Source organism: Pneumocystis murina (genome assembly GCF_000349005.2).
Source record: "Pneumocystis murina B123 chromosome Unknown supercont1.1, whole genome shotgun sequence".
Lineage (NCBI taxonomy): Eukaryota > Fungi > Ascomycota > Pneumocystomycetes > Pneumocystales > Pneumocystaceae > Pneumocystis > Pneumocystis murina.
Genome location: NW_017802359.1, coordinates 330,588 through 345,677, shown reverse-complemented (window position 1 = coordinate 345,677; position 15,090 = coordinate 330,588). Strand labels below are relative to the sequence as shown.

Here is a 15,090-nt window from a genome sequence, read left to right as displayed (position 1 = left end):
CTTTCAAACAAAAATATTCATAATACTGTTTTATTATATAAAAAAATAAAATAAAATAAAATAAACTATTTAAAAATATTTTTATATAATTTTATATAGTTTTATCAATAAAAATAAAATACTTTTTTAAAAAAGACTTTAATTTATTTAAAAAAATCTTTTATCACTTTTATTGATGTTTTTTAGATATAATTTCACTTTTTTCTCTCATCTGACTATCTTTTTCTTCAATTAGTGCTAATATAATATATCCGATTAAAACAATATTTGTCATCAATACAGCAACAATTGCGGCATATATCGTATTATTTTCTAAATATACAACTATTAGTCTAAGTAATTCAAAATTTCTATCTATTACGTTTAAAAATATATCTTAAAGATAAATAATAACTACTAATCGGTACAATAATCATAGCAGTTGAAAACAAAAAAAACTTAATCAAAACATATCTATAAATTCTTAAAATAATTAAAAAATAAACAATAATAATAACTTCTTTGCTATTTTATCAATTTGTTCAGCATCTTGAGACGTCATTTTTTTATTCCCGCTAGAATTTATCGAGATTAATATAATAATATTTCTTGTATAGAAAGTAAAAATTATGTTAAACAGAAAAAAGTGAAGTGATTTATATTATTGTTATAAATCCAGACATATAGGAAATGAGTTGAAGGGTTATATTAGGAAAAGGGAAAATCAATAGAGGAATATAATAAAATGACAGTTTTTAAAAATAAAAAAAGATGTATTGATCTAACAGAAGAGGCCGAAGAGCCGTTAGATAGAGAAGAAAAAGAAGTAATTCAAGTTCTCTGTTCATCTCCAATATCTATTTCGTCTTTTTTAAATGAAAATCAGACAAGAAACAAAAATATAGATATTTTATCATCTAATATAGAAGAAAGCAAAGATTTAATACAAAAAACAAATCTTATACCTAAAAAGAATAAAAATGAATATGGGGTGGTTAATGTAGTGGAGCCATCATATTCATTATCGTTTGAAAATAATTTTAGTACAATTTATCAAGAAAAAGCGGAGGATACAACATTTATAGTTAAAGAATCACCTATTGGGAGGTTTAAGGAATACGCATCACAGTTTGCATATCAACCGAAAGGAAATACGAATATAGAAGCTAATGAGATGATACAAAGATCAGATGTAGATGGGTATGCTAATTCTTTATCAAATAAATATTTAATACAAAAAACGGCACAAACAAGAGATGACACAGAAAAAAAATTAGATAATGACATGTTCCTAAAAAAGAAAGATTTTTTGAGAAGAATTTATCCACATCTTCCGGAATATGTTCTTGAAAACATGATATTAAAACCATCACCAGATTTTAATAATATGACGGAGCTTGTAAATTTAGAAAATGTAGATATTACGAATCTGAGATCATCACCAATAGGTATACAAGAAAAGATAACATCTAAAAGAACTTTACAACATTCTCGTTATACTATTCGAGAAAAACATATCAATTCTACCCAAAATCAAAATTACATCACGCATGTCCATGGTACGGACAAATTTGTTCAGAAAAAAAGACTTGTAAGGGGAATATCTCGTACGAAAAATCAAAAAGACTCTTTTTCTGAGTCAGATGATTCTTCAATATCTAATGAAGGCATAAATGATAATAACCAATTAGAGGAAGAAACATTAAAATTTTTAAATCAAAAATCGGCTAAAGAAATAGCCGATTTAGCTAACTGTACTCTAGAAATAGCAGAAGAAATCATACAGTCCAGACCTTTTAAAGACATTGACTCAATAAAAGAAATTCGAAGCAAATGTAAAACAGATGAAAAAGATAGACGAAAAGAGAAAAAAACTTTGGGTATGAAAGTCTTAGAATCATGCATGGAGGTAAAATAAGTTGATTGTTTATTACTAAATATTCAAATCTTTATAGATGTTGGAAGGTTATAAGGCTATAGATTCTCTTATTTCTAAATGCGATGAGTTAGGGAAATCTATTTCTAAATCAATATCGAATTGGGGAATAAAAATTGCCCCAGAAACAGGAGAACTTAGCATTGGTAGCGACGATATTGATAAAATTCAAATAAATGATCGTACGTTTTAGATCAATTCTATATTTTATTAATTTTTTTTCAGAAGAATATATAAATCAACAACCAAATCTTATCCCTGATACGGTTAAATTAAAACGTTATCAACTTTTTGGTGTAAATTGGTTAAATCTTTTGTATAGAAAAAAATTATCTGGAATATTAGCGGATGAAATGGGTATTATATTTTGTTCTTTATATATGTATATATATTAATATATATTAGGGCTTGGGAAAACATGTCAAATAATAGCATTTTTTGCACATTTGCTAGAATTGGGAAAATCCGGGCCCCATCTTATTGTTGTTCCTGCTTCTACATTAGGCATGGTCTTTTATATATATATTGTTAAAAAATAACAATTTATTAGAAAACTGGCTTCGTGAATTAGCAAAATTCTGTCCAGCTCTTAAAGTTGAACCTTATTATGGTGATATTTTATAAAATTCTTTTAACTACAATTAATTAAAATAGGAACCCAAAACGAACGTCTAGATATAAGATACCATTTGGAAGAAAATCCTGACTATAATATAATAATTACAACGTATAAAATAAAATTATTATTATTTTCTATTAATAGTAAATTAGATACCAATTAGCTACTGGAAGCAAGGAAGACAGGACATTTCTTAGACGCCAAAGATTTGATGTAATTTTTTTCTGCTTTTTTTTTAATTATTCAAAATTATAGGTTTGCGTGTATGATGAAGGGCATTTTCTCAAGAATAGTTTATCTGAAAGATACAAACATTTAATGAATATTAATGCTAATTTTCGTCTTCTTCTTACGGGCACAGTAATTATTATATCCAGTTTTTGCATTTAATACTAAGTTAAATATAGCCTCTACAAAATAATTTAAAAGAATTAATTGTAAAACATAATATTATATATTATATACTAAAATTCATTTAGTCTCTTTTATTTTTTATTCTACCAACATTGTTTTCAGAAAATATTGAAAAACTAATTACTGTTTTTAAAATAAAAACAATTAATGATGGTAATTCAGGATCAGCTTTACTTTCAGAACAACGTATTATGCGAGCAAAGTCAATGATGACACCATTTGTTTTGAGAAGAAAAAAAATACATGTAATTATTATTTTTAAACTTTTCTTTTCTTAAACTGATACAGGTATTAAATGATCTTCCAAAAAAAATTCAACATATAGAATTTTGTGAAATGAATAAAGAACAACAAAATATTTATGATGAATGCATTTTTACTCAAAAAAAGTCAATAGAAGCGAAGACCTCAGGAGTTGAGTCCAAAAATGATAAAAAACGGACATTTAATATTCTTATGCAACTTAGAAAAGCAACAAACCATCCTTTACTTTTTCGTCGAATTTATAATAATGTTATACTCAAAAAAATTGCAAAAAATATAATGAAAGAACCGGATTACCAAAATGCTAACCAAAACTATATTTATGAGGATATGGAAGTAATGACTGATTTTGAAATACATCAATTATGTAAAAAATTTCCATCTATACAGTCATTTGCATTAAAAGGAACACCATGGATGAATGCTGGAAAAGTAGAAAAGCTTAAATATCTTCTTATAGAAGCAAAAGAAAGAGGAAATAAAGTTTTACTATTCTCACAGTTTGTGGAAACATTAAATATTTTAGAAGAAGTTTTAGAAACTTTAAATATTGCTTTTACTCGTCTAGATGGAAGAACTTCAGTAGATACACGTCAAGATATCATCGATCAGTTTACTGATGAATCAGATATTACTGTTTTTCTTCTTTCTACAAAAGCTGGTAACATTTTTTTTTTCTATATTTATCTATTTTTACATTTTTTTCAGGAGGATTTGGTATAAACCTTTCTTGTGCTAACGTTGTTATTCTTTATGATGGGTCATTTAACCCTCATGATGATAAACAAGCTGAAGATCGAGCACATCGTGTCGGTCAAACAAAAGAAGTCCATGTCATCCGTTTGGTCACTAAAAATACCATAGAAGAATACATACAATCATTAGCAAACACAAAACTCGCTTTAGACTCAAGTATTAGCGGTTTAGATGATGAACAGCTCGAATTAAAAGCTGAAATATATGTTAAAAATTTAATTGAAAACCCTTCTTACCAAAATTTTACTTTAGAAACTTAAAAAGTATTTTAATACTTTTAAATAATAAACAATATAACCTTTTTAGATGCTTTTTATGTATAATATTTGTCAATAAAAATATCATTATCAAATCTTTAACTTCACGACATCAGCACGTTAAATCTCCAAAATCTGAGATTTAGATTTTTAGCCCTTTAATAGACTTTAAAGAAATAGAATAGAAGAGATATAATGAACATAAACTCCTATTATACATATGATCCAGAATATATTGAATTAAAGCGACTGGAATCGCGTACGCGTTATGAATCAACATTAGAAGGAATATTTGAACGGTATGGAAGAGATATGACAGAAGAATCAGATGAAGTGGATTTAAGAACAGGAGAAGTTATTGTCAATCGAGGTCATTTGAATAACCTTCAAGTTTCGTGGTTTTTAGAAGAAGAAACATTAAGTTTTAGTGATGATAATCTTGAAAATGATTTTTTTGAAAATATCTTATCATTGGTCTCTATAAATCAAAGAGAAACAATTAAACGAAAAAAACATAAGGAAAATATGTTTCCTCAAAGATTTCCTTCAAAAGAGAAGATTTTCAAGCAATTTGGAAGCCTTGGACCATCAATTATTAAATTAATTGAAAGTCAGAAAAGAAAACGAAAACATTTTAAAAAGATCAAACGTGTAAAATATCCAGAAAGGAATTCAAAAGAACTAAATGACTTAAAAATACGGAAAATAAGTACATTTATTCCATATACAAATTCAGATTCAGATTCGCATTCAAATTCTTGTGATACAGCTTTTAAATTTCAAAGAATTCCTGTCAACATATCTAATAATCAAAAAAAAAGCATGACTATGCATCTAAACGATTTTTTTATTCACAATAACAAAAACACGATATTTAATTCAGTACATGCTGTCAGACGATTTGATATTATTATCGATTGCCCTAAATCAAATCATACATTCATCCAAAACCCAAAAATCGGTACTTTAATACCAAAAAACACTCTTGAAACTCGAAAAGCATCTATTTATTCATCGCATGCTCATCTTTTTGATCAATATTATAATTTTTTGACAAATTCACAAACAAAACCAAATCGTCTACTTAATCATTTATCGCTTTATAATAATTTATATCCAATTGAATCATTATCTTCCGAATCAGCTTCTCAGGCAGAAACAAAATCTTATTCTACTAATACATCTATTGAAGAAACAAATTTGGAAGTGGAAAATGCACATAAAAAAAAAATACACTGTAACAAACTATTTTGTTTTACTTGTTCATGTTTATGATCTCTGTGTAATTTTAATCTGCAAAAAAATCAAGGCAGATTTTACAATACAAGGTATTTTTCGAAAATATTGACATGCATTGTTTTAAAATTTAAGAAAAAAATAAACATGGCTTTGGATCAACAATTTGTTTAGAATAAACATGTCTATATCAACTTTCTATAGAAATCGGCCATTCTCTTACAACTTAAGTCGTCTCTACTGTCAGACAATTTATTATCCGAAACGTTATAATACTTCATGGCAAATATGGAAAAATACAGAGATTCAGACACCGACTTATCCTTATCGTGCAGGAAATGTATCATATAACTTTTCTTCTGAAGATTTACCTCAAAAATGTCAAACTGTAAATGCAATGTTATTGTTGACAGAAAAAACACCTCCCCGACAAGTTCAAATGTTGGTTCGTGATTTCATTGAAGATTCTATTTATAATCCGTTTTATGGATATTACAATAAGCATTCTTGTATTTTGTCAATACCAACGTCATTTGAATTTTCGAAAATAAAAGACAACAATAGTTTTCAAAAAGAATTAGGAAAAATTTATGAAAATTATGATAAAATGGCCGTACAAAAAGGTGCAAAACTTCCCATTCAGCTATGGCATACACCAACTGAGCTATTTAAAGTATATAAATATTTTTTATTTTTATAACTTATTTGATAGCCATATTATGGAGAGGCAATAGCACGCTATATACTAACACATTATAAACTATCTTATTATCCATATGACGATTTAATAATATACGAAGTGGGATCAGGCAATGGAACGTTAATGTTAAATGTTATGGACTACATTGATCGCATGGATCCGGATGTGTACGCACGAACAAAATACTATGCAATTGAAATTAGTCATCCATTAGCAACACAACAAATAGAAATGTTAAAAAACACCAAACACTATTGTGAACATCAAGAAAAAGTTGAAATAATTAATAAAAGCATATTTGATTGGAATACATTAAATTCTAATCCTTGTTTTTTCATATTATTAGAAGTATTAGTAAGAATTTCCTTTTTATTATAATATATAATAAGGATGAAAGGACAATTTTCCACATGATTTGATACGATATAATCCAATAACGCAACAGGCATATCAGGCATTAGCTGTTATTGACGAAATAGGAGATATTCATGAATTTTATTCACCCATTTTAGATCCATTAATTATAAGATATCTCTCATTGAAAAAGAAAATCACACAGACATATAAAAGTAAATACAATGACATTTCTTATCTTATAAAACGATTAAAAACATATCTCCCTTTTTCGGAAAACTTAATTGATCCAGAATTTATACCTACGAAACAACTTCTTTTATTTGATATTCTCCGAAACTATTTTCCAGAACATAAATTAATTATATCTGATTTCTTTTCTCTTCCAGACACTATTCAAGGTCTTAATGCTCCAATAGTCCAGACACGATTTTCTGGTATGACAATTCCATGCTCAACATATTTAGTAAAACAAGGGTAATAACCAGCACAATCGTAGAAACATATTAAGTTAATTAGATATTTCGATATCATGTTTCCAACAAATTTCGAAGTTCTAAAAAATGTATATAAAGCAACATGTTTACAACCAGGAGAAAATAGACATATAGAAATCTATACTCATAGAAGGTTTCTTGAACAATGGGCAGATATTGAAACAACCAAAACAATTAGCGGTGAAAATCCAATGTTAGATTGGTTTGAAAATGTAAAAATTCTTATCACACAATAATAAAGTACCATAAACATCATTACTTATATCTATTTGTAATATATTATCTAGCACTTCATATCAACTCTTATTATTAAATATCTGTGAATTAATGAGATGCTCATGAACTATAATATTTATTGCAGATTTTGTCATTTTTACAATGTATTGTATTATATATACAATAATTATGTTTTCCATCGATTATCACCTTCAATATATTAAAAAAATATTTATTTCTTTAGAAACTTACAAACTTGGCATTCATAAAAAGTAGTCATCTACAAATCTTATTAGAAAAAAAGTTATATAATATGCATAAATAATACAGGCTCATCTGCTCTTCGGGTTTGCATCTATAAAATATATAAGCCAAATATTATTAACTTGGACTTGTATAAATACTTGGTAATACGAAACTTTCCTCTGTTTACACTATAAGTAAATATTAGATTTTGTTATACAATATAATTTAGTATTACTTTTCCGCACTGAAATAAATCAGTTACAGCTTTTATTGGCTTAGGCCCTCGTGCTTTAAAGAGATTTATCTCTTCTAATTTTTTATCTTCCTCTTTTCGTTCCTTTGATGCCATTTCTTGGGATGTCATTGTGCAAAGTCGTGGTATACTCAATTCACCATTAATAACATTTTCTCGTAAACTAGGGTTCTTTTTATCTTTTAAATTTAATAACAAAGATCTCATTTTTTGTCTATAAGAATCATCTGTTTTATGTGAATAAAAATTGAAAACAAATTCATCAATAGCTTTTGCTTTTGAAAGAATTTCCGCATTCAGATCGTCAGAATCACAAACCAATGCATTATAAATCAAAGAAATACAATTGTCTCTAACTTTATCACCCGTAATATCAGTTTTAATACAATTTGAAACTGTATTTCTTGTTTTTTCTAAAGTATTCGATGTAGATGACACAACTGACATTTTCTCCATTTCCGACGTATTCTTCACCAAAGAAGCCTTTTTTAAAGCACTTAAATCTCCCCTCCATTTCTTTGAGATCTCCTTAGCCAAATCTGCTACATATTTCTCTGAATAATTTCTTAATTTTCCAATTGTAACTCCTACTTTTGTATCCTGACAAATCCTTTAAAACTAAAAAAAAAAAATAGTTAAATATCCATACAACAAGAGCCTCTGACACAACAACTTTGTTCTTTAAAAGCCTTAATATATCAATAATTAACTATTAATAATATTAATTTTATACTAAAAGAATAAAAAATAAACCATTTGATTTCCTTCTTGAAATGCTTTTTGAAGAACCTTATGAGCCTTACGAACCTCTGAAATATCCATAACTACTTATCCTACTTAAATCCTTAATATATTCAAGCTTCTAAGCAATAACCCTCAGTCCTTTGAAAAATTAACGTCGTCTCCTCGTACGTAGAAAATCTGGATACAAAGTGGAACATAAGAGAAAAACATAAAAACAATTAATTATAAATAGATTATTTCCTATTTGAAAGTTTTTCTACCACTTCTCTTTGAAGCTGAACACCTTCTTTTTGTCGTGATAATTTAGAAATTGAACGTAAATCATTACATATATCTCTTGTCTTACCAAAATAAACTTCTTGTAATATATTTCGCATTTTTATTTCCATATCCTCAACAAGACGTCCAACATGAACAATGTGAGAATTTAAATCATTAACTAGTAATTCTTGTTCAACCTATATTTTTGTAAGAGAAAAAAATAAAGAAAAAAAATCACCTGTCGAGTAATATTACCACTTAAATTCATTTGTCCTAATAATTCACTTTGTGTTACCATATGTAATATAATTGTACTTGTCAATCTGTAACGCACTGTTCGAGAACCATATGGTACTTCAAAAACATGTATAGAATCCCAATATCCTTTTTTTGATGATTCTAAAAACCCATAAATATACAGCAAAAAATTATACATAGACAAAAAATTGCCTTTTTTAATTAATACAACACCAGCAAATCCATTATCAAGATCCCATAAATATACACTTGAAGTACCTCCTTCATAATACCTTTTATTAATCAATTCTCTGTCTTTTTTTCTTTAAAAAAAACATACAGAGTCCGGTATATATCAAATGCTTCATTAAAGGCAATTTCTAACTTGCGAGTCCTTTCACTGGGAACAATTCCATCCGGCAATACCGGAGTATATTCATTACTCCAAGGAGAACGATAAGAATCACCATCTCTATTATAATCACAAGACAAATAAAATTTAGATGTCTTTGGACATTTCTTTATTTGTAAGGGTTGATCTATTGAAGATAAAAGATCTTCTGTTAAATAAGGTACTTTTTCAAGAACAGCTACTATATTTCTTGCTATATCTTGAGATGGTAAACGCCTGAATAAATCTAATGCAGCATCCAATTGTTCTGTCTAAGAATATTAGAAATTACTTCTTAAGAATCTTAATATTATCTTAAGAAACTTACCATCTTTTTTTAACTTTTTAATGAAGTTTAACGAGGAAGTTAAATTGTAATGAATCTTTTAAATTAAAAGATATAATAATTTATTAAAGAATGAAAATATAAAGATTGATTTTTTTATAAAAATTTATTATGTAATTTCAAAGGAATAATTAAGGATTTACAAATAACCAAAAGAATAATCAATTTTTAAAAGATCATAAATAATAGTCGCAACAGGAGCACCAGATTTGCGGGCCATGTCTTGCTGTCTGTCAATTTGAAGATTATTATATTGATATAATAATTTTCCATCTAAAATTCCTCGAGCAGGATTAGATGTTTTATTAATATAAGTAGAAATTCTAAATTAAAATTAAAATAAGGAAAAAAATAAAAAGAAAAAACCTATATGTAATAGGATTTAGTCCAGCTATTTTATCTTCAGTATTAATAAGTTGACCTTGAATAAAATAAAGTCTTCTATATATTTTTTCTGGAAGTAAAATTAATAGGCCCATAGCTCCGTTGTCAGAAATACATAAACATAAAGAATCCTGATTCTTAGACGATAGAATTTCCTCTGAATCACTTATATTTTCTTGGAAAGATTGCTTAGGAAGCATCAATATAGATCTTATTTGAGAACCAGCATGAAAATCCCCTCGTTTAAGCAATTTTTGACCAAAAAGTGATTGTGAATCTATTATACTATTAAAATTGATTTAAAAATAAAAAATCAATACTTTCAGGATCATAATTAAAGACATGAATATTTCCATCATCATCACCAACTACAAAATATAAATGTTCATTGTCTACCAAAAATTCTGCAGATGAAACAGATATAGAACTATGATCTTTCCCAAAAAGAACCATTTTATAGGGTTCTTCCTTATCTATTTTTAGTATAGCTAGCAAAAATATTTTATATACTGACAGAAAATCCCACAAAACATATACTTTTCATTATATCTCCAAACAAAAGTAGATCTCGAATACTTTTTGCAACGGAAACATACATATTCAAATCAATAAAAGCGGTACCAACTAATCTCTCATCATTTTCTAAACTTCGAACAATAACCTAATTATTGTTAAAAAAAATATATAAAAAATAATATAGAATATAAAACCTTTTGTCTTTGTGCACTTAAAAGATATCCATTTATATCACATATTGCAGAAACAACCCCTTTAACCTCTTCTCGACAAATTAATTTCATTTTTTTATTTGTCTCAGGTTTATTTGGCTCAGGTATTACGTCGACTATTTCAAAAAGATATGTTGAACCACGCATAGCTAAATCTTCTCCACGAAATATACCAGTACCAACTGCAATAAATTCCTTACGAACTTTAGTATGTTCAGAAACTTCAAGATTAACAGATTTAATTGTAACTGCTGCTTCATTTTTTGCAAATGAATATCTTTACAAAAATTAATTTAACTAATTTAAGTAATAATAAATAAATACCTATCAATTACTTCCCATGTTTTAGGAGATAACAACTCCAAAAAACCATGGGGAAGTTTAGGAAGAGCACTAGGATCATCTATTACATATAAACCACCAATATTAATATGATTTTTTAAAATTACTAACTTTCATGTTCAAACAATAATTCATTATCTTCATCTAAAACCTCGTATTCCTCCATTTCAGATGTACAAATAGCATAGACATGTTTAGAAAGATGATATGCAATAGATGTAACTGTTTTTCCAATCACCACATTTTTTATAGCCAATGACTCATTATAAATATAATCATCACTTAATTTCCCAATATTTATAATATTCTAATTAATTAAAACAAAAAACATTATAAATAAAACAATACCTCAGAATCACTATAAATAAACCCATTTTCGTAATTCAATGTATTAAATGAAGAGAATCTTACTATTTTATTCTTAATATTTACAGGAAACAAATGTGGTAATGAATGTGGTGTTTTGATAATAAAATATGATGACGTCCCTCCAACATAAACACATCTAATATCATTTTTACCACCAAAAGGTACCATAGATTTTTGATGTAATTCATTAAGATTATTTTTAAGATTATTAGAATTATTAACCTGTATATCACTACTTTGACAATTATGGACAGTAAATATATCTGTTGAAGATTTAAACAAGTCAATTTTTAAAAAACGTAAAGGAAATGATGCAGAATTATTTTCAGTATACAGAAAACCTTTGTAAATAATTACGTTTTCCCATTCAGTACGAACCTATAAAAGTAAGATAAAAATAGAATTCAAAATAAAAAAAACCAATATATATGGTTCGTCCATTCTATTATTCAAACTTGTAACCAATATTTCTCGAATCTTGTTTTCGTAAATTTCATATGTATTTTCATCATTTATGCTATTTTGAATAATTTTAGGTAATATAGAAAAATTACTAGACACAAAGACACAATCCATAGATGGAAGGGCATGGATCTATAAAAGTCAATCTATTGTTATATTTTTTAGTAGGCAATACCTTTAATACATTGTTTTGAAATAAAATAAAACAAAAAAACTTAAGCAGAGGATTTGAAGATTTTAATATATATATATCATTATCATTGAAACTATTCATATGAATTTCTTGAAATCTTATATCGTTATTTTCATTAGATTCTTTTTTTTTAAGAAATAAATATTTAATATCATTGGAAATATTATTGTTTGTAAAATAATTGTCAAAACTCTGATTCATAATTCCTTGAGGAGAAAAAAAGCACGCAGAAATAATCTTTTCATTCTAAGCATAATCAGATAACATAAAAATTTACATATGTATTACCTTTAAAGCTTTAGGAAAAAAAAGCTGAACAATTTCCTTAGAATCATGTTTTGCAAAAAGTATACAAAATTGATTGCTTTGGAGTTTTAACAAAATATAAGGATCCATTATAGATGCGAAAATAATTGTCTCATTTAAAGGATTTTCCTTATCAGACATTGAAACATATTGTGTTAAGGATATATCTAAATAAGAATAAATTTATTAAACATATTTAATTTATACTATACCGGAATCATAAATTCTAACACTATCACAAGATACTTGTACGATTCTTGTATGATCAAATACAGTGCCAACTTCGATTATATTACCACGAGTATCGAATTCCGTATTTTGTACTTCATCAAAACTTTCACCAACAGTAAATATCTAAAATAAACTTATGTCATACTTTTATTTTATTCTTTAAAACATACCAAACTTTCTTCTAACTTTGAAATAAAAAAATAATTATCAAAATTATCTCTTAAAGAAGATGAATCATCCATAAAATCCTCAATGCCAGAACTTCTGAGAGAAACGGTCCATAATCCATAACAATCAACAAAGTTAAAACTACCAATAACATCTGGCTGTATACTTTTCTATTATAATTAGACACATATACTACATCATAATGTTAACACTAACCTTAAATATATTAATAGAGCCTGTTTTATTTTTTCCTGTAGCAGTTACTAAATCAAAAACTGTATGCTGATCCTTTTAAAAATTAGTATGAATCAGACAACTCAAAATAAAATTCAATTACTCCATAGGGTAAAAAGGAATTTCCAATTGCGGCATCAACAATAGGACCAAAACTACATAAAGAATCAAATAAACAAAACTGTATATCCCCAAAGACTTCTTTCTCTGATAAAATCTGACTATTATCAATAATATCTAAGCTATCTCCATATAAATCATTTAGAATTTCCCTATCCTCATCAAATATTACTCGAGGTTCTGATAATATCCGTTCTACAATTTCACTTTGTCTTTTCCATCCTAATAATACACCATTGGAAAATTTGCTTCCAACAAATAATAATTCTTTATTTAATAAAGTCATACAGCTTGCTTTTGAGCTAAAGAAATCATTTTTGGGACCCTGATCTAACACTTTTACTATAAGAGAACTAATTGCTCTACCATCTAACCTAAATCCTACTTGAACAAACTGTCCATTCTCAATAACCAATAGTACAACTCCTGGTTGTTCAGGAGATGAAGCTAAATATGTTGCTACTGCTCCGCTAAGTTTTAAATCAAGATCATAATTCTCAACAAAATCCAAATGCGTGCATTTTTTTGCAAAAGAATTTACTGAAACAGCTTTTACACATGCTGCTTGATCTATGTGAATCAATTCGTTGTTTCCAATAAGAAGCGAGCCTCCAATAGGATTTGGAAGGGGTAAAATGCTAAATAAATCATAAGGAAGTCTATCGACTGTATAAATAGCTGTTGATGCCTTTTGTTGAAGATCTAGAGTAACTGCAGTAAAACTTACAGTATCTTGGCGATATGGAAGGAGACCCGTAGATGTTTGAAATGCAGAGTAAAGAATAGCAAGAGTTGGCTCTCGGTAATCATAAAGATAACCACAATCAATAATATGTGAAATACCTTCATGCATCTGCCTTGACGATATAACCGATGATGAATAATATGGCAATTGGGAAGCTGTCTCTGAATCCTGAGTTATATTCATGATATCATCATCCAATGAAAGAATATCTTTTTGCCGAAAAGGAATTATTGCAAACATATCTCCATAGAATCTAAGAGTTGCACATCTATAGGATGGATCCATAATCAATTGTGCATTAAATTCAGGAGATAATGATGATCTATATTCCTCCTTCTCATAAAAATGAATACTCACTGTCGAAATTCCAAAACTAGAAGCATCCCATTCAAGAAGAGATACTTTCGCATCTCTAAAAGCTACTAAAATACACTCTCTTTTAGTTTTATCATAATCTTTTGTCCTAACTTTAGTCATTGATGTAATTTCTCCATATAATTCCGTTTCATAAACAAGAAATAATGACCAAACAGTCTCTAATCGAGACGGTTCTAATTTTACATCCGTTCCAAGAAAATCCTACCCCTTATTAAACCATTTTACCTTTCTATTTTTTATACCTCTTGATTTTCTCTAACATGTAATGATGGCAATATTTCTGATTTATAATAAAATTGTCTTCCCTCCTTTTTCTCCTTCAAAAGACTATATATTTGTAATCTATTTGATCTCCCAACAATTAAATTTTCCTCATTTGAAATAAATTGAAGAGCTAAAACATGTTCTATAGCCATACTCTCCATAAATGGCACATAAATCATCGACATTTTTTTTGTTAAAAGATATCAATATTTTCTTTAACAAACATTCAAACGAGCCCAAAAACTCCTTATAAATAGAAGTAAAAAACCTCAATGTTTTATATTCTTTTTTTTTTTAATCATCGATTTTTTTAAGCGCCTATCTAAAAAACTAAGATTGCATAGTTTTTAAAGAATATTATTTTTAAATTGAAATGATGTTTTTAACCACTTAGAAATCCTTTTTTTTCCTTTAATAAAAAGAACTCTTAAGATGAAAAAGAATTGAATCTTTTAAATAA

At 27.3% G+C, this 15,090-nt stretch overlaps 7 protein-coding genes across 7 annotated transcripts; 3 read left to right on the top strand and 4 right to left on the bottom strand.

Moving 5' to 3' along the window:
• Positions 1-169: 169 nt before the first annotated feature.
• PNEG_00444 (hypothetical protein) lies at positions 170-541 on the bottom strand (the record flags this gene model as incomplete). The annotated part of the gene is made up of 3 exons (XM_007874131.1): positions 170-312; positions 362-453; positions 498-541. The coding sequence occupies 3 exons, from the start codon at positions 539-541 to the stop codon at positions 170-172; spliced, it is 279 nt and encodes a 92-aa protein (XP_007872322.1).
• A 183-nt stretch (positions 542-724) lies between these two features.
• Positions 725-4,228, top strand: PNEG_00443 (hypothetical protein; the record flags this gene model as incomplete). Its single annotated transcript, XM_007874130.1, has 12 exons — positions 725-1,888; positions 1,935-2,097; positions 2,141-2,272; positions 2,321-2,419; positions 2,466-2,525; positions 2,570-2,642; positions 2,687-2,747; positions 2,790-2,894; positions 2,942-2,971; positions 3,014-3,193; positions 3,237-3,873; positions 3,921-4,228. 12 exons carry the CDS (start codon positions 725-727, stop codon positions 4,226-4,228), a joined length of 3,012 nt encoding a protein of 1,003 aa, XP_007872321.1.
• Positions 4,229-4,420: 192 nt separating this feature from the next.
• PNEG_00442 (hypothetical protein) lies at positions 4,421-5,541 on the top strand (the record flags this gene model as incomplete). The annotated part of the gene is made up of 1 exon (XM_007874129.1): positions 4,421-5,541. The coding sequence occupies one exon, from the start codon at positions 4,421-4,423 to the stop codon at positions 5,498-5,500; it is 1,080 nt and encodes a 359-aa protein (XP_007872320.1). The 3' UTR covers positions 5,501-5,541.
• Positions 5,542-5,642: 101 nt separating this feature from the next.
• Positions 5,643-7,248, top strand: PNEG_00441 (hypothetical protein; the record flags this gene model as incomplete). The annotated part of the gene is made up of 4 exons (XM_007874128.1): positions 5,643-6,134; positions 6,174-6,515; positions 6,559-6,992; positions 7,035-7,248. The coding sequence occupies 4 exons, from the start codon at positions 5,643-5,645 to the stop codon at positions 7,246-7,248; spliced, it is 1,482 nt and encodes a 493-aa protein (XP_007872319.1).
• Positions 7,249-7,415: 167 nt separating this feature from the next.
• Positions 7,416-8,549, bottom strand: PNEG_00440 (transcription elongation factor S-II; the record flags this gene model as incomplete). Its single annotated transcript, XM_007874127.1, has 7 exons — positions 7,416-7,438; positions 7,481-7,508; positions 7,557-7,583; positions 7,633-7,662; positions 7,710-8,327; positions 8,377-8,436; positions 8,481-8,549. 7 exons carry the CDS (start codon positions 8,547-8,549, stop codon positions 7,416-7,418), a joined length of 855 nt encoding a protein of 284 aa, XP_007872318.1.
• Positions 8,550-8,704: 155 nt separating this feature from the next.
• PNEG_00439 (hypothetical protein) lies at positions 8,705-9,691 on the bottom strand (the record flags this gene model as incomplete). The annotated part of the gene is made up of 5 exons (XM_007874126.2): positions 8,705-8,929; positions 8,971-9,131; positions 9,183-9,262; positions 9,310-9,632; positions 9,689-9,691. The coding sequence occupies 5 exons, from the start codon at positions 9,689-9,691 to the stop codon at positions 8,705-8,707; spliced, it is 792 nt and encodes a 263-aa protein (XP_007872317.1).
• A 154-nt stretch (positions 9,692-9,845) lies between these two features.
• PNEG_00438 (hypothetical protein) lies at positions 9,846-14,898 on the bottom strand (the record flags this gene model as incomplete). The annotated part of the gene is made up of 16 exons (XM_007874125.1): positions 14,609-14,898; positions 13,227-14,567; positions 13,106-13,177; positions 12,892-13,059; positions 12,703-12,844; positions 12,473-12,657; positions 12,167-12,430; positions 11,950-12,123; positions 11,509-11,907; positions 11,272-11,467; positions 11,143-11,221; positions 10,801-11,095; positions 10,605-10,751; positions 10,411-10,558; positions 10,073-10,367; positions 9,846-10,029 (listed from the first exon to the last, which is right to left on the bottom strand). Exons 1-16 carry the CDS (start codon positions 14,813-14,815, stop codon positions 9,846-9,848), a joined length of 4,296 nt encoding a protein of 1,431 aa, XP_007872316.1. The 5' UTR covers positions 14,816-14,898.
• Positions 14,899-15,090: the final 192 nt, after the last annotated feature.